Source organism: Apteryx mantelli, chromosome 1, assembly GCF_036417845.1.
Source record: "Apteryx mantelli isolate bAptMan1 chromosome 1, bAptMan1.hap1, whole genome shotgun sequence".
Classification (NCBI taxonomy): Eukaryota; Metazoa; Chordata; class Aves; order Apterygiformes; family Apterygidae; genus Apteryx; species Apteryx mantelli.
Genome location: NC_089978.1, coordinates 75,076,997 through 75,095,226, shown reverse-complemented (window position 1 = coordinate 75,095,226; position 18,230 = coordinate 75,076,997). Strand labels below are relative to the sequence as shown.

At 35.5% G+C, this 18,230-nt stretch overlaps 1 protein-coding gene and 1 long non-coding RNA gene across 4 annotated transcripts in view; both read left to right on the top strand.

Moving 5' to 3' along the window:
- The window catches only part of UPF3A (UPF3A regulator of nonsense mediated mRNA decay), a 28,199-nt gene that overhangs the window by 2,561 nt on the left and 7,408 nt on the right, over positions 1-18,230 (top strand). For all 3 annotated transcript variants that reach the window (XM_067295401.1, XM_067295386.1, XM_067295393.1), the window contains exons 3-8: positions 8,426-8,532; positions 10,984-11,082; positions 11,178-11,288; positions 15,368-15,423; positions 15,517-15,675; positions 17,444-17,604. In XM_067295401.1, coding sequence (XP_067151502.1) covers positions 8,426-8,532; positions 10,984-11,082; positions 11,178-11,288; positions 15,368-15,423; positions 15,517-15,675; positions 17,444-17,604 — 693 coding nt within the window. The remainder of the gene's footprint in view (positions 1-8,425; positions 8,533-10,983; positions 11,083-11,177; positions 11,289-15,367; positions 15,424-15,516; positions 15,676-17,443; positions 17,605-18,230) is intronic.
- On the top strand, positions 338-3,278 carry LOC106494054 (uncharacterized). Its single transcript, XR_010883991.1, has 2 exons — positions 338-701; positions 1,494-3,278. It is a non-coding gene; the product is annotated as an uncharacterized lncRNA (long non-coding RNA).

The following is an 18,230-nucleotide window of genomic DNA, read 5'->3' as shown; positions in this document are numbered from 1 at the left end:
TTGAAAGCATAGATGCACATGCAGAGACAGTACATTCCTGCCTTTTTCTTTTACACTGGTGATTTTAAAACAGAAAATTGTTCTGTTAATAGGGCATAATTTTGTTCAAATTCCTCATGTTTCTTTTAACCTTTATTGGTGAAATGGAACACATTTCCTCTGAGCAACTTATATTCCTTCTATGACTGTTTATCACCTGTGAGGAAGAGACAACCTAGGGCAAATATTAAAAAAAACAAAAAACAAAAAAACATGAGTGCCATTTGAGCTTAGCTTCTTGGTTTGCTTACATGTTTTTGTGTTTATTTTATACAAATTCTCAAGGAATCCAATTTTATTCATTTTTGTCTCGTTCAAAACTAAAAAAAAAGAAACAAAGAGTGGTTGATTTAAAATAAATCAGAATTGCTAATACATTTATTTAATATGCTCAGTATCACAGTGTTAAAATACCATTCCCTTCTAACAAAGCAATTTCCAGAGGAGAAGGAACTTAACAGTTAAAACAACCAAAACATCCTTTTTGAGAATGTAGTACATCTACATGTGTTCTGAAAAAATGAAGGATGAGATTTATCTTACTAGACTGCAGCCTGTCTTAACCTGTCTTAGTGTGTGATGAGTCACCCTCCGCAGGCACCAGATTCTTTCCATTGACTCCAGAGAGATCCTGGATGATTACTGTAGACTAACTATCAAAGGTAAACTAAAATTCTTATAAAAGCATGTCTCTGTCCTCAATGTATGTGGCTGCCTAAATGCCAGGAAACAGTTCAAAAGTTATCATTTGAATAGTCCAGAACTATTGTTGGCACAGGACTCTAATACGTTTAAAGTTTAATCTTTCTCTCTGTCTTTATATGATGAAATTTGGAGTATTCACAAGTCTTACTGCTTACTCATTTAACTGCATCCGTGTTAGGTCTCTGATGAAAGATTTTGCAGGCTCTTTCTCCTACTATATTATATATATATTATATATAGAGAGAGAGTATATAGGGGGTGTGTGTGTGTATATACTATATATATACTCTATAGTATATACTCTGGTATATACTATATATATAGTATGAGTACTTTCTCATACTGTATTAATCATTATCTACTTTCGTATAGTCAGTGACAGAACATATGTATATATAAAAAGTCTGTTAAATGGCAAATATGACCCAGTAGCTCATTTGGGTAGAGAGATGAGGAGATGCTTAAAATAATTCAGAAATTCCTTTGCCTTGAAGAGTAGCTCTTGGTGATCAGAAGTAACAAAAAGCTTGAAGAAAATAAAGCTGCATTTCTGATACTGTTTTGCTACTATACTTCAAGATGTAGCAAGCAAAGAATATATATATATTTTTTAACAGTAAAATCTCTGATATCTGTTATTTGGATTTTCAGATTCCTTGAGTCCTTTGAGCCTTGTAATAAAATAGTGATCTTGGGGGGAAATGTTATCTTACTCTTGAATTTTGATTCCTGTTCTCTTCTGTCTCCAGAAATTTAGGATCTCTCTAGAGGAAAAGTATTTTTATATAATTTTGGATTTTTCATCGTGAAGTGTTTCATATTCCTTATTTTTTTGCTTCATCTTGCTTCCTAAAAAATTATGCTTTCATACAAAAGCTGTATTTTTTCTAAAGGGATTTGTCACTGTAAGGTTTGTATGGCTACACTCCTTTCATCAAACTACACTATTTAAGTGGTCTTTCAGCTGCAGTCCTGCAAACTATTGGCTTGTCTATTTATTTGTTCTTTCACTGCCCCAGAATCATCCTGATTGGTTTCCCCCTTTTGTTTCAATGCTGACACATACCTATGCATGTCTGTTTAACTTATGACAAGTTCACACACTCTATAAATTACTTATAATACTCATGCTTTCTTGTGATTGTGACAAGGAATTGAGAACTTGGCCTTTTCGGGGGGAGGGGGGAAGAGTTAAGTATCTTCCCCCCCCCCCCCCTTTTTTTTCTGGTCTTTGGAAAGCAAGGGTCTACAAGCCACTGGTAATATAAATGGAGGGAAAGGAACAGCCCTCACTGTGTTGTCCCAAGGATTTATAGCAGAATTACAAAAAACACAGATGACAAAATTAACATTTTTGGTATTGGTCTCCATGCAAGTGCAAATTAGAATACTGTGAACTAGCTTTCTACTTAAGAGTTTAACACCTCTCAAGTATCCCAGTGTAGACTGAAAAGTTTGGCCAGAATATACGGTAAAGTTTCAGAAATTTCATGGTGGAAACAAGATCAGCTAAGAGCCTTAGTGACACTGACCCAGAGAAGAATTCTTTTGTAAGTATTAAGCATTATATTGCAATAATCTGTCGTGTTACAGACAGCTTACAAGATTTTGGAAAACTCTTTGTGGAAATGTCTTCATGCTATTCTAGCTAGCAGGTATTGCTACAGAACAAGGTGGACATGTTTTCTCTGTGGTGCCATTTGTCTTTTACTGGTTAGCTTTTTTTTTTCTGGCTCCTGTGCTGTGCTCATAATGGAAACCAATCCAGAAAATTCAGTGATTAAGCACATGGGAAGAGATTATAAACAATTTCATACTACCTAACAAGAGAATAATTCTGAGAAGCTGTTCAGCAGGGAGGAACTGTTTGTTGGAAAGAGAAAGGGGCATACAAGTGTGCAAGTTCTGATGCAGAACCAGACAGATATGCCCTGAGAGCTGTAACATCTCAGTTTAACCCTGTTCTGTAATCTCTAGAAGACATAAGTTTCTGAAAGCTCATTCAGATTTCTCCAACTGCAGAATGCAGGCATAATTCTTTTTCACATAACACTGTTAAACTGTGGAACTGTTTTTCAAGAAATGATGTCAGAAATGATGTAGGCCAAAAGATAAAATGGTTTAAAAAGCAGTTAGACAAATATTTATAACAAATTCATGAAAACCCATTAAACACAAGGTTGCAAGTTCTGTATTATGAAATCCTCAGGCAGCAATTAGCTGAAAGGCTATACTAGGGAAAGTATCGGTGTATAGTTGCCCTTTTAAAATATACTTTTTATAAGCATCCTCTACTAGTTGCTTTCAGAAAGAGAACTAGAGAAATCTAACTATAACCATTCCTACATTTTTATTTCTAAGGTCATCTCACCCTGGGGGGCAAAACAAATAATTGCAGTCCCACCTGTATGCTTTTGCAAGATCTGCACACATGTATCAACTCCACAGTTTCACTGCTTTTACACTCTAAAGGTTATTTCCACATTTACAATGTCTTGTTGTATATGAAAACTATAAAACTTTTTAAAATTTCACTTGATTGAAAAATTTCATTGATGTACAGCACTTTTTCAGTTACATCCATTTCAATAAAATCATTTCACAAAATATGACTGTTGCATTGTATTTCATTCATTCTTTCAGATTCATTTAATTCACTACATTACATTTATTTTTCTCTCTTGTACCTTGATATCAAAATACAAGCAGAACACACAGTTTCTGTGGCTGATTCTGTGGCATTTAGGGATGTTTGGTAGATGCACTATCTATAACTGATAACATTGACTCTGCCTACTCAACAGTCTGTCTTGTTCTCAGACTCCAAATGCTATCTTAACTGCTTCTTCCAGGTGCTCTTTTATGTCTTCATGTAAATATTTCTGAGTCTTCTAAAACTTGAGTACAGTGATTGAGATCTGGCCCTCCGGGATTTGACTCATTCCTCAGGACTGGCACCAAATGCAGTGTGCTAGAACTCCTTAATAGTATTGTGAGGTTATAAAAGTCAAGAGATCTGAAAAGAAGCTTTGGTTACATGAAAGTCAGTCAAATAGCCGATGCCGTACCATTTGTCATAAACAGTGATTAAGCATCTTGCAAAAAGCCCTCCTCCTTTGCCCTTCATAACTGCTTCCCAGCCATGTTGCTCAGGATTATCATAGGTAAATGGCTTTAATGCTGGAGGATGGCACAATGCACCCAGGAACTGCAGCTTTGAAGGAGCAACACCTTGTCGAGCCTGCAGAGAACCACAGCTACAGTGTTCTGGATGGAATGAGCATCAGTTAGTCATCACAACTGCATGGTGCTTCTGCTTCTCCACGTCCAGGCAAATTGTGTTCATTTATATCTGTAAAAAGGGAAGGCTGGTGTAATTTAAAATGAAGCCAGTTTCATCTACTGTTGCACTATATAAATGACCGCAGAAAGTGAGAGATCAGATGAAGAAGGCCGGTGGATTTTAGCTTGACCTGACAATGTAGATGATGAGTTAGCAATTTGATCAGAAATTATTTAGCATTTCAAAATTCAGATGTTGAGCTATGTGTATAATTTGAATGTATATACACAGGTATATATATATTTATATTTTTTATGTGTGTTTGTATATATATACACACGCACTATGTTTGATAAGTTGGTAAGTATTTTTACTAAAGTGAGATGCCTGTTTTTATACTTTACCTGTTATTATTTTTATTTATATTTTAGATAATTCTAACAACTTAAAATTGCTTTCCTGAATAACACTCTTTTTATGCAATTGTGTCAAAAAATACTTAGTGGAATAAGCAAACTATTAGAATGTACTCATGTTATTAAAGTTGTCATAAAAGTAAGGGCTTAACAAGGAGATAATAGATTAAGTATTATAGAAATAAATGTTGCCTGAAAGATTGAATAACCTTGAATACTCATCAGAAAACAAGGAAACTCTATAGAAATACAGAAATGTATATAGTCAGGCTTGTCTGGTTACTTCCGTAGCGATTGCTCTAATTGATATCTGAGAAAAGCCAGCATCACGTGCAGTGCATCTGTCCAAAACAATACGGATGGAAAGCAATATTATAGACAGAAACATAGAGCAAAATAGAACCAGCTGTCTGACTCTAAAACTAACAATACAACCTCAAAACTGAATCTCAAATCCTGATTGAAATCTGTGCAGCTAGACACTTGAAAAAAGGAGGAGGCATAGAGTGCAGTGGCCCTTTTGTGGAGCAGTGGTTGGGGGACTCAGCTGGAGGGCAAAGTCCTGAAGAGCAAAAGCTGTGTTGTATCCAATGATTGCTGAACGTAAAGTACAAAACTGGAGTAAGACTGCTGCTTCTTTGGAGAGGATGCTAGCCACAAAGTCCCTTCTGGCCTTGTGAAGTGTGCATGCTTTGCTGCACAGTAACACTGATTAGTTCTTTGTGGATAGGTTAAAAGAGAATCCAAAGTGGTTAGAGATGTGGGGAGCTGCAATCAAAGTCAGGTATCTGGAACCCAGAGTAAGAGACAGTATTTCATACTTAGGCCATTGCTAAGCGTTTTCTATTTCCTAGTTTTAGTTGGCTTCTTGTTCAGAATGTGAATTTTACACAGTGTTTTTAGACACCTTGCCTACTCTTTTGTAGGTAAGAAGCATAGGACAAGGGTCTGAATTCCCTTCTGGGTTCAGGTATCAATATGTTAAATCCTCTGACATCTAACTTGCAGGCATCTAAGAACCAGCTCTTTGTAGTAGTGACTGCATTAAAGAAAGAATTTGTAATCACTAAGCATTGTCATAGCCATATCACTATAATCTTCTACCATGATATATATGAATAGTAATACACAGTCCTACTTCATTGTGATACCATGAACATCAGTATCCTACTGTGCACAGGCATGCTTTTATGTTTTTGTATGCTTCTGCTAATGTGAATGAAGTTCTTAAAGATGTTAATAATGTATAGTAACTATACTGGAACTCTAATATTTTCAAGATGAATTTTAAGTCCATACTTTCCAGACTTCTATTTACACATTCCAGACTCTCATTTTTCTCTTACTAATATCAGTAATAAATGCTTAGTAACCATATCAAATGTTCCTCTGTTTTGTAAGGTAGTCATTCTGATAAATCTAAGCTGAAAATGGTAGAAAAATACCATGTCGTGTACCAGGAAAAGATTATGCTGCCAAAGCAGAAAGGAAACAGATGGCGTTGCTATAAAAACTAAAGGAAACAAGGAAAGAATAAGTCTTTATTTTCAATTCTGTTTTATGATGTTTATGTGCCCAACCACAAGGTTTTAAGTTACTGCAGGAAAAAAAAATTCCAGTTATCTGATGAAGCTGTTCTACTGCGCACTGAGACAGAGTGCTACAATAGTGCAGCGGTTAGGACACTTGTCTGAGTCCCAGTCTTTGATCTGAAGAGAGTTTTAGCATTTTACAAAAACCAAAGATGAATAAGACACTGAAATAGTTGTCAGATTGGGAAGTGAAACTCAGGACTTCTCCATCTCAGATAATTATCTTGATGACTGGGCTAAAAAATAATGTTCCTTCAAGATTTCTCTTTATGCCCTGTGGATCTTAAGCACTTCAAGTATGCAATCATATTAATCTCTAATAAGTACCTGGCCTCATTTCATTTAAACATCAAAGAATGTATAAAACATATAACGACTATAAGAATAGTCCTGCTAAAGTGATAGAGAAGGAAGTTCCCTTGTTTCTGAGAACTGCCAGTTATCAAGGGGACTTATTCATTCTGCCAACCAATTGGCAGCACGGAGACATTTCTTTCAGCAAACCTATAGTTTGCCACAATAAAGTTTATGTACACTTGTAAGCCTTTTTGTTTTTTTAAAGAAAAAGAATTAACTCTATATGGTATTGAAAAGTGTCAAATACCATCTTTTTTTTGCTTTGAAATCAGTGGGAAGGAAGCTGGCTTGTTTTGTCTGCATTGCATCTTGATGGTCACTCCACGGCCACCTCAAGACCCACTGCGTTGCTTGCTCAGACAGGAGGTTTGCAAACTGAACCCTGCAGAGCCCCATGGTCAAGCACATCCATATGCCAAAGTGCTCATTTGGTTAGGCTGTCTGGAGACTGCTTGCAAAGAGCTCATATACTGCCATAAGGAATCTGTGTAGTTTGTGACAGATGTGGGAGCACACCATGCCTGTAGCCTCTTTCAACACTGCTTCCTATCGGCAGCGTGGTCCTAGCTATGTCTAAGCAGGCATTTCTGTGGTTACATGCTTACAGTTCACTCAATGCTATTCATTTCCTAGAATATCAAAATTGTGTATGTGAATGAAATAACTCTTCCTTAAACTATAAGCTGCATCCTCTGTATACTTTATGAACATCCCCTAGCTGGCGCAGGATCTAAATGAGCAAATCTCAGTAGTTTTTTTGTTAAACTTTTCTGCTGGCTACAGATTTGGTGGTGTTGCAATCATTGGTTAGTTATCAACGGTCTTCTTGCACCCAAAGTGAAATCTGTCTGGATGCATACTTGAAGAAGAAAAAATGATTGCTCGGTTTGCGGTAACTATGGTTACACATGTGAATCCTGTGCTCCCACCCATATCTTTGCTCTTTCTGAATCCTTGGCAAATGTGATTCTCAATTAGCTATGACATTTAAATATAGTTGCAACTATTTGTGTTGTTTCCTGCAGCTGCTGGTGAGTTTGAGAAAATGTCAGGTGTGGGGATATTATTATGAACGTAGGTATTTAAGAGTTACGGGCTTACGTTCAAATATGTTCAAAAAAGTGGTTTAATACATAAACATCCATTGACTGAGCCACTTCATCTTAGTCTCATTGAAGGAGGTTTAAGCTAAACTTTTACATCATAACTGTGGGGAGGATTAAGGTACATGCATGACATGGCTCACAGTAACTTAGCTAATGGGTGGTAGTTCATTAAATTGCCACAACTTCGCTGTGGTTGGTGGTGTGCCATCCTGGGGTTCTGATCAGGCACATTTAAGACAAATTACACACCCAGAGTGGGATCTATGCCGACAAATTCTTGAAGAATCAGAATTATTTTAGGTAAGTACCTGTTCTTTCCTTTGCTAGAAATGTTTTGTTTTTTCACAGTAATTATTATCCAGAACTAGATATTGCATATATATTCATACACATATATGTCAAGCGGAGATTATTTTATACAATTAACTGTATTATCTTGCCAATTATTAAGTTATTTAATCTTTCTTAAAGGTGGAAATCTCTTTAAATACAGTGACAGCTTAGCAACTGCCTGTTCACTGGGAGCTTTTACTTTCCTTCTACTGTTTCAGCAACAGAAGACTTCCTTAGCATGCTCAAGAAGTTACCCAAAAGCACTGCAGTTAGTCATATCTCTTAAATCATGAAAAATTAGACTTAAAGCTCTGATCTGGCAGAATGGAAACATATGCTCTGCAGTTTGGGAAGACAAAAACTAGAAATATTTGTCTCAGTTCAGAATAAATTTCACAATTAGATCCAGGAATGTAGTAGTTCAGTTGTTTTTTGTCATCTATATAATTTTTATATGTGTATGTAAAGACTTTGATATGTGTATTTAAGGTAGCCATTTCCCAAAGATGACAATTATGGTGCAATCCTAGTTTTACTTTTTTTGGTTCTGAACAGAATAGTAAGTAACAGAAAAAAAAATGTTTCTTGTTGCAGCCTTTATCCTCATCTCTACTCAAGAGCATACATTAACTTTAGAAATCCTGAGGACATCCTTCTTTTTAGAGATCGCTTTGATGGCTATGTCTTCATTGATAATAAAGGTTGGACTATTTTAAAGATTTTAAATGTATATATATTTATCACTTCAGAACATGGATTTGTTTCATTTTTGCTCATATACGTAGGTTTTTTGCTCAACATACAGTTAATTACATAAAAATGTACTACTAGAAAACCTAACACTTAAAGATAATGAAGTACAAAATATATTTGTCCATGCAGTCTTACTCAGGTCTGTGTGGTATGCACACTTTCTGTTACTTTTGACTGCATGATAATATAGTAGTTCTGCCATAAGGCCTGTGCCTCACTCAAAGCACAGAGGCAGTAGTCACAGGATGGGCAGTTCAGTGCTTTCTTTTATCAGCATTCTTGTACCTTAAGCAATACACTATCAAGATCCTATTAATTACCTTATGTACGCTTCTGTGGCATTTATCACAACAGCAACTGAATACATTACCGGCATGAATGGCTTTATCTTCAGTGTGTTTCTGTGAGCTTAAGTGGTACTGCTTATTCACATTTTATACGTGAGAAAACAAGGCCCAAACTGTTGTCCTTGTCAGTTTGTTTGCCCAATTTGAGATACGCATGGCTTGACTTCTTCGAGCATTTATGTATTATAGAACTTCACATGTTCAGAGTTTGATTTCCATAGCTGTGAGTGCTCACCTGCATTTGTAGGCAGGACTGCAAACTTCTTGAGTTGCATTCCAGGAAAAGGAGTGACAAAATGGATTGCCATCTTGAAAAAGTTTTGTCTGCAAAAGATAGCCCGGCAGTGAAGAAAAGCTCTGTAATGTTTGTGTACAATAGCATTAAACTGCTATAGCAGAGAAGTCGTGCTTTCTCTTTCAGCAGTTCTTTGCCTTGCTCACTCCTGGCTTCTGTAAAAAACTGAATGAGTCATATAAACAGATTTAGATTTTTGTTTTTAAAGCTGTCTGTTCTGTATACTAAATGTTGTATTGGTTCTGTAAAAAGTAGTCCTGTCCACTCTTACTGGAGAGTAAGAGATCTTTAAAGAAACTAGCTGCCAAAGTAAAAAATTTCTACTCAATATTTCTTACCTAAGATATCTTTAGAGGCTTCTAATTTTGTTAGATTTGGATGAATTTTACTGAAGATGGAGAAGAACATACTCCTCACAGTGTGTGATTTCCAGGTTTCAAACTCTGTTCTAAAGTAGGAGGCAGGATAGCTCCTCATTAACAGATCCCCCCTTTTTTTTTTAACGTACATATTTTTTCTTGCCTTATTCTCAAAAAGAGCTGGGTTGTTTTAGCTGAAATTCAGTTTGAGGTGGATATCCCTTATATAGAATCTCAACCCTGGATGGTAAAAAGAGTAGTAAAATTAGAATAAACTGAAAACAGGATCTTACGAGAAGTGTTGGGCAGTATTAGTGTCTGCTTTGCCTAAACATGAGGTTGTCACAACAGAAGAACTAGGATTAAACTATTTTTATGATTCAGCAAGGACTTCACTTTGTCTATATTAAGCTTTTTCTTCAGTGTTATGCTGGACTGAAGCCAGAATATTCTGTACTTTACAAAACTGAGCTTGGACACAGCTATAGTCACTGTGGCATGATGCTTGTTCAAATAACGAGCACAAGTTTTGATCCAGGATGCCCTCTGGTGAGTCTGGTGTTAGCATTGCATTTACCAGGCTAAAATTAAAACAAGGATTGCCGGGGGAAACTTTGCAAGCATTTTAGCAGATATAAGCCAAGTATTCAGTGGACTTGCACAAACTTTGAGCGATCGTGAACCTGCTTCATAGCTGTAAGTGGAAACCAGGCAAGATTCAAAAGCTACACATAGCTCTGACTCCAGTCCAAAGAAGAATCCTGCATTTAAGGCAGAATTCAGAAACAAAGAATCCGTGCCAATAAACACGGGCAAGAAGTTGTACCATCCATCATAAATAGGAAAGAGGAGCTTCACACAGTTCTACATGCTGAGTTTTAGAACTTTGGTTCTAAAAGAAGGTGGCATTTCTTTTGATTGCATATTATCCAGCATTGCTTTTTTAGCTTTTTGGCAGCACAACTTTATAGAAGCAACTCAGTTGTTTCAGGTTCGTTTCCCAGGAGTAGTTATTCATTTGTCAGGCTGAGATTTTATGTCAATTTGTCTACTCAATGACAATCTTTGAAGAATGAAAAGAGAATTATAAATGATAATGTAAGAATGTTATTGTGCAACAGCACTCATCTTCATTTTGACAGTCTTTGTTGGCATGTCAAAATAATGTTTAAGTATGTAATTCAAATATAAAAGTATTTTATTTTGAATCTAAAATACTGATGTGTTTTATTTGCCACTAGGAGCAGACTCATTAGAAATTTAGGATGGAATTTAAAAAAAAATTACCTTTGATTTCAACTAAGGCTGCCTGACACCAATCTGAAGAGTTTTGAAAATCTTACTTGAATATTAGAAATGTTTCCCAAAATGAAAATTAAGCATTTGATCTTTTTTAAGGTTTGGAGTATCCTGCAGTAGTTGAATTTGCTCCATTTCAGAAGATTTCAAAAAAGAAATTAAAGAAAAAAGATGCAAAAGCCGGGAGCATTGAAGATGGTAAACATGTTTTCCTGATGTCGCAGTGAAAATCAGATTCCATTTCTGTCATGCATTACAAACTATTAACACATTTCAAAAATTTTTCTTCACAGATCCAGAATATAGGAAATTTTTAGAGAGTTACTGTGCTGATGAAGAGAAAATCTGTGCCAATCCTGAGACACTTTTGGGAGAGATTGAGGCCAAAACAAGGGAACTCATTGGTCTGTTTTCTTGAATTTTCTTATTATAGAGAATATTAAATATATATATTTTTAATATCTTTATGATATTACCTGCAAGGTCTGACCCATTCAGTCTGACAGAGATTAAGAAAATTGCAGTTTTGATTTTTGTTCTCCTGCTAAGTAGTGACTGGAAACACTTCACCTCACCTATTCTTGAGTTTCTATGCATGGAACTCACTTGACTTCACTGCCAGTTTTGTATGCACAGTGACTTCAGAAATGGGTCCTTAGTGCTTCCAAATACTTACACATTTATTATAAAAAGATGGAAGATTTATTATTAAAAGATAGAACAGCTGAATACTTAACAATTCATCCCTGATATTAGCTGCTTGCATTTTGAAGGATGAAATACTCTGTTCTCATGGTCAAGAGGCTACAAAAGCTTTGAAAGTTAGGCAACACGTTCTTTTCTATATGCATGCAGCATGACTTTCACAGTCTCTAGGGAAATCTGTAATAAGATTAAGATTGAAATCTTCTTGATTAAATTATATCAGCTTTCAGTTATAGGTTTCATCAGTATGGATATTACTAGTTACAAGTACATTTATATAAATCATAAGTGTATTACCAAAAAAAAAAGCAAATTGTGTTTAAGCTGTGTTATCCATATTGTACTATATAAAAAGCAGCATAATATTTTTTCTTCTTTTCAATTCAGTCTTTCAAAGAATACCATTGTTGGACTGACTGTAGTGACTATAACACTCCACAGTAATGCCGTGTTGTAGACAATTATTTGACTGTCAGCAAATGTGTAACAGAAGACTGTTATTAAGAAATGCACAAGACAGACCTTGAAATTATAAGATAGAAGAAAAAAGAGTGGGAATCAAATTTAGTGTTCAGCACAGCCATGCAGACTGCTACCGTCTCATTTCTGAGGTTAGCTTAATAGTTTTAATTTTTAAAAGATGGAACTTTAAAACATAAAGCTGTTCATAAAGTTTAAAGGAGCAGAAAAAAGCATAAACATGACTGTCCAGTAGCGGTAAATGCTGCAGATGGTGGCCACGTGATTAGGCCTTTGTATTGACAAACTGAAATGGAAGCAGTCCATATCAGTTCTTGTTTAGAGGAGTCCTTTACTCAGTAAAATGTGAAAGCTCCTTTCAGGATTCTTTCAGTATTGAAGGAAGAATTTTCCTGGGACAAGAAAGATCTGGTTTTCATTTAAAATTTACAGATGTGATGTGATTTATATTCTCAAAACCTCTAAATAATATTGTCATTTTTCACTGGGAAACATATATAACTCTATCCAGAATACTTTTACTTTGCAGCTGCCAGAATGCAGCTTTCACGATGACGTGAAATACTGGTGTGCTGTATCTACAAGTGACAACATGCAGAACACTTATTCTTTCCCTTGGTGTGACAATTGACTTGGAAAAAAGAATGATCTTTGTTATTATTTCCTTATACTAGAAAAGTAGCCATCTGTTTTGACTAATGCTATTTCCTAGTCTGTCCCTGCCTGTAATAAGCATTTATACAGGGTGGCATTAATTATTCTTCATATGCATAAATTAATAGTTGACTAGAGCGATTTAGAGCTTAAACAATTTAGAGGAAATGGACATTATAGAATCATGGACATTTAGATAATTCTATTATCATTAAAACTTTTTCGTCACTTTTCTAGATATACAGGTTTCCCAATAATTTTTATTTGCCCGAAATCTTCCCTAGCAGAGTGAAAGCAGTCAAAATTTTCTAAGAAGTTATAATCTCAGGAAACATTTATTAACTTAAATGTATTCTAGTTATCAGTGAAAAGGTTTAGTCTGGGAGTTGCAGGTTTCAGATAAACAGTGTTGGCTGAAGAGAGCTTTTCATTAGGAGTTTTGCTTCTGTTAAATCACAGAAAGTCAAATTATTTGCTTTATTTTTTCTCCTATTCAAAACTTCAACCATTGCTATCAATATCAAAACAAAGGTCACTTCAGTGGATAGGATGCCTATAGTAACATTATGTAAGGATTTAGTTGCATGTCCAGTTTCAAAGGTGTTATTTCTATTGAGGTCAATGTAAGATGTGCCCAGGACTTTGTTGGCAGAATCGGGTTTCACATTCTCAGCATTTCTCCAGATGGTGTTACCTCAAACCAACATGTTTTGTGTATCATGTCAGATGCTTTAGCTCATCTGTTTCAGTGTGACAGAGATATATAAAACAGAATTTCTCTGTAACGAGATTAAGGTAAGCTCATTCTTCTGGCTTGTTTTTAGAAAGCAAGATAAAATATAAAAGCTGTTGCTGACATAGTTCTTCATTTTGTAGTTTATTTCCTTTTAAAATTTCCTAAATGCTTTCAGATAGTTCTCCTAGATTTTCGTTTACAGCAAAACCCATAAATAAGATGGATAGATTCAATTTTAATTGATAACCGTTCTTTTTTTGGCCTCCCCCTTTCATAGTAATCATCATGCTGCCTCTCTTCTTTGAACTTCAAATTATAATTTCCGATCAAACCTCTTGCACCACAGCTTGGTTGTAACTAGGCTCCAGTCATGGAGTCCTGGTGTGGCTTATCCTTTCCCTGGACCCTCCAATTACACTTCATGGTCGCTTTCAGCTTGTAAAAGCTGACACTGCTCACATGGGGGAACTGGTGAGTGCAGGAGGGAAAAGCAGAGCTGCAGGTGTGAGAGTGTGAAAGGGAAGGTGATGAGGACCTAAAATTGATCAAAAATTATGGGCAGGAGAGAAAAAGAGAGGGACAGCATGGGAAATCTGGGGATAGAGGGAGGAGAATCTCAAATCAACAACCTTTTTTGGTTGTTGCTTTTGACTGTCAATATTTGCTAAAAATAAATACTGAATCCTATCAAACCATTCCATTCATAACTGCATAACAAGATTTTATCAATAATGACTAGGTTACTAGGAGGAAATTTAGGCCTTCAAAACAAAACATTCAAATGTTTTGGGGATATGAATTGTATCTAGGCTATGACATTCTAAATTTGATTAAGACTTCTTTTCTTATCTTTTATTTCTCTGATTTTTTAATTTCCCTTTTTTAATTCTTTCTTCCAAATCCTATCATGGATTCCAGTAGTGACATTTTCTCCTTGTTTTTGTCCATCTGCCTTCCACTGGGTTCAGAAAGGGTCCTATAAATAACTGTAGAACAATTTCTAGTAGTAAATGTTTTTTATAACTCTGTTCTGGGACATCTAAGACGGACAAAATTTTATATGACTAACTCGCAGCTATGGGTGCATAATTTCAAATGTGCACTCAGTATTGACAGTGAAGTGAATCCTGATATTTAAAATCATAGATGCCGTACATGATATAGAATGTGATGATGTCTCCAAGTTTCTGTAGAATTTGGGTTGGTTCAGGCAGGAGGCTTAGGCTAGATTTCTGAGTGTGGAAGTATCTCTGTATCATAAGAATGACTGAGTGATCCAGTAGACGAGGCATTTTATTTGCTACTTGGGAAACCAAAGTTGTATTGAATCTGCTGATACCATGCAGTGTAACCTGGGACAAACCACTTATCTTCTGTTTATCCCATTTTCCTATGGAATGGTGAATGCTAAATAAGGAGTTAAATGGAAATGTTAAATGAGAATAAAAGTGTTTCCTACATGGAATATTTTGAAATCTGGGACTGAAAAGTGCTAAGTGAGACTATAGTAATGCTGGCAGTATATGAACAGCAGTATAGCTAAGTTTTGATGTACAGAAGTTAAAATGTAGGAATAGATACTGAATTTCTTTCCTTTTTGGATAATAACCATTTGATGAGCAAGAGAAAGATGTCATTCTCTGCGCTGAAAATATATGATTTTGAATTAAGCATTAGATAATCATGCAGAATATCTCTCTTTCTTCTAACCCTAACAGCAAAACCAGAGAGGTGTTTCTAAAATGAAGCAATGGGAATGGTGTCAAAACATACAAAGTAAATAGGATCATTAATTATTTAGCTCCCATGCAGATAAAGCTGGAAAAAAAAAGAAGTTAGTACTGAAGTAAAGAAATGAGTACATATTTTAGGAGATGAACACTATATCACAAATTTTTTGTGTTTTAGCTAGAAGAACAACACCCCTTTTGGAATATATTAAAAATAGAAAATTAGAAAAGCAGGTACGTTCAGACTTTTGCCTGAAGTTCAACTTTTATGTTTCATATATGGTTTTCCTTTGAACAATTTACAATTAATCATTTTGAACTCTTCAGAGAATACGAGAAGAGAAAAGAGAAGAACGAAGGCGGAGAGAATTGGAAAAGAAACGTCTGCGAGAAGAGGAGAAAAGGAAGCGCAGAGAAGAAGAAAGACGTAAAAGAAAAGAAGCGGAGAAGCAAAAGAAAATTTCTGAAAAAGAAATAAGAATTAAGGTACCTAACTGAAAAACTTCAGTCGAAGTTACTCAGAAGTTCTTCTGTTTTCTCACTAATATTGTTTACAGAGTGTACTACAATGCAGCAAGGAGATATGAAGCCAGTTTTTACTGGAAGCAAAAATAAAGTAAGGGTTAGGCTAATTAGCTTTGCTGAGAAGTGTGGCTACTTAGCTTAGGTACAAGGATGTGCTAATGACAAGTAACTCAGGTATCTTTATACAGCACTGCCACGTTCTGTGCAGACATAACCTGGCAGAACCGAATTGTTCTGTTCTAACACATGTCAAAAGATTATTGCAAATAAGACTTTAGCATTTTCTTCCATGTTGATCTTCATCTAGCCATATGTGCTGATATTTTCCATGTTTATGCTCAGAACTGATCGATTTTAATAGTATGCTTTAACCAAGTTATAACAAAGTCTTGCTAATTTCAGGCTGTGCTGCAATTCAGATTGCAAAACCATCTGAATGGGTGTGTTTACAATGACTTTACTTAATCATGAAGTATTTTGTGCTAATAAGACTTGACATTTAAAACCTTATTTATATAAGGCAACATAGATAAATACTATTCAGATAAACTAGATTTTGTGGGTTTAGAAAGGTTTTGTAGGCTGATTTGAAGATGTATATTGATATAAAAGTCTATGGCTTATTGGGAGGACACACAGACTCACTCCAGATTTTTGGTGGGGAGAAGCCACAGAGTTATGTAGCTCCTTTCCCTTTCTTTTCTTCCTGGACAGCAGTTGCCTTCGCCTGGATGTATAAAAATAGTAAGTTCTGAAGCAGAATTACAATTTTTTCATATTCGGGCATAAAGAAAAACATTCTAGAACTTCAGAAGAAAAAGATGATGTTTTTTGAAATGTGTTGTCCCAAAAAGCCAGTATTTATGACATATATGTGACAATGAGACCTTGAAAGCTAGTTCTCTCTGAAAGAAAAGTAAAATATTATAGAAGTTAAATGCTGGAGAAGAACAACCTGTGCTCATTTCAGAAAAACTGATGGAATGAAAAGAGAGGTGAAATGTTCTACTTGTACATGAGATGTTAGAAAAATAGTTTGAGACTGATTGGTCCTTTGGTGAAGATTATTCCTGTAATGCTACACACAGCTCAAGCTGTGTGTGAATTATTTGTTGTGAAAATAATGGACTTCTTGGAAATCTTAGTTTCCAAAAGTGAAAAATTATGGGATGTTTTCTGCTAACATTATCATTTTTCCCTCAGTCTATATTTCTGTTAGGGTGTATTTATGCCAAGCACCTACTTTTATATGCAAGCCTATCCCAAGCAGTTTGTGTGTCACAATTTTTCATATAATATTTCAAGACATGAAGGATTAATCCTGCTCCTTCTGTAGTATTGCAGAGGTGCCGCTTTTTATTTTATTGGCAGTAAACCTGGGCTCTCTTGTTACATAATTTCTAAAATATCATAGACCGTAATAATGCCTTTATATATAAAACCCAGGAGAGAAGAGTAGGTGAGTGCACTCTCCAGTTTTCTTAGTGTATTTAAAGTGTGCTGCTGAATGCCTGTTACTGACTCCATCTCTCCTTAGCAAAAGTAAACTGCACTTCTAAAATAACCTTTTAATTCTTATACATTGCAAAATATATTCATAGCATTTAAATAAGATATAACCATGGTCTTCAGTCTTAATATGACATTAATATATTTAAGACGTTGTTAAAATGTCTATTACAACAGAGGAGAATCATTTTACATGACAATATGAACAAATATTTCTTAGCTTCTTAAGAAGCCTGAAAAAGGAGATGAGCAGGCCAGTGAAAAGCACAAAGAAAAGGGTGAAGAAGCTGACATTGAAGAAAACAAATGGGAAAAATCATCTGGATCTGGGAGTATAAAATCCAAGTCATTGGAGGGTTCACTAAAAGAACTTAAGGAAAAGTAAGTAGTATTTATCTTTCAGGCGCCAAGTTACATCCTAAATGTTTTGATTTGAAGGCTTAAACATGATGTAACTGGTGCATTGGCCTGCTGTTTGTCAGCACAGAACTGATTTCATTCCACGTTTGAACAAATCTCTCACTGTCCTTTTTTGTAAAAGGTGTTTGGTAACAACTTACTGACCTGATGGCAGTATTAGTGGATGCAATTTGTTATTTGTGAAATGCTTTGAAATCCCAGATTGGAAAGATTTCTGTGTGAAAAGTCATTCAGAGTTTCATTGTTATTTTACCTGTTCCCCATCAAGAACTCAGGTAAGGCTGTCCTTCCATTACTGATGTCAAAGTCTAACTAAATTGCCTAGGATGTCTTACTCTGCCATCACATTTTCTTCATTTTTCCAGAAATAAACAGATAAATGGGTTTGATAAATGGGAATGGCAGAATAATAAAGGTGTGACTCCTAGCCTTATAGTAGATGTGTAGAAGGCTCTCTCTGTCTCCCACTGCCTTCCGTGTTGCATATGTAATAGCAGGAACAGATGAATAGCTCAGTTCTATAGCATACCATAGCCTGGAAATGTCTTACAAATGTTTTCCGCAGCTGGTTCTCTCTGTTGTCCTTT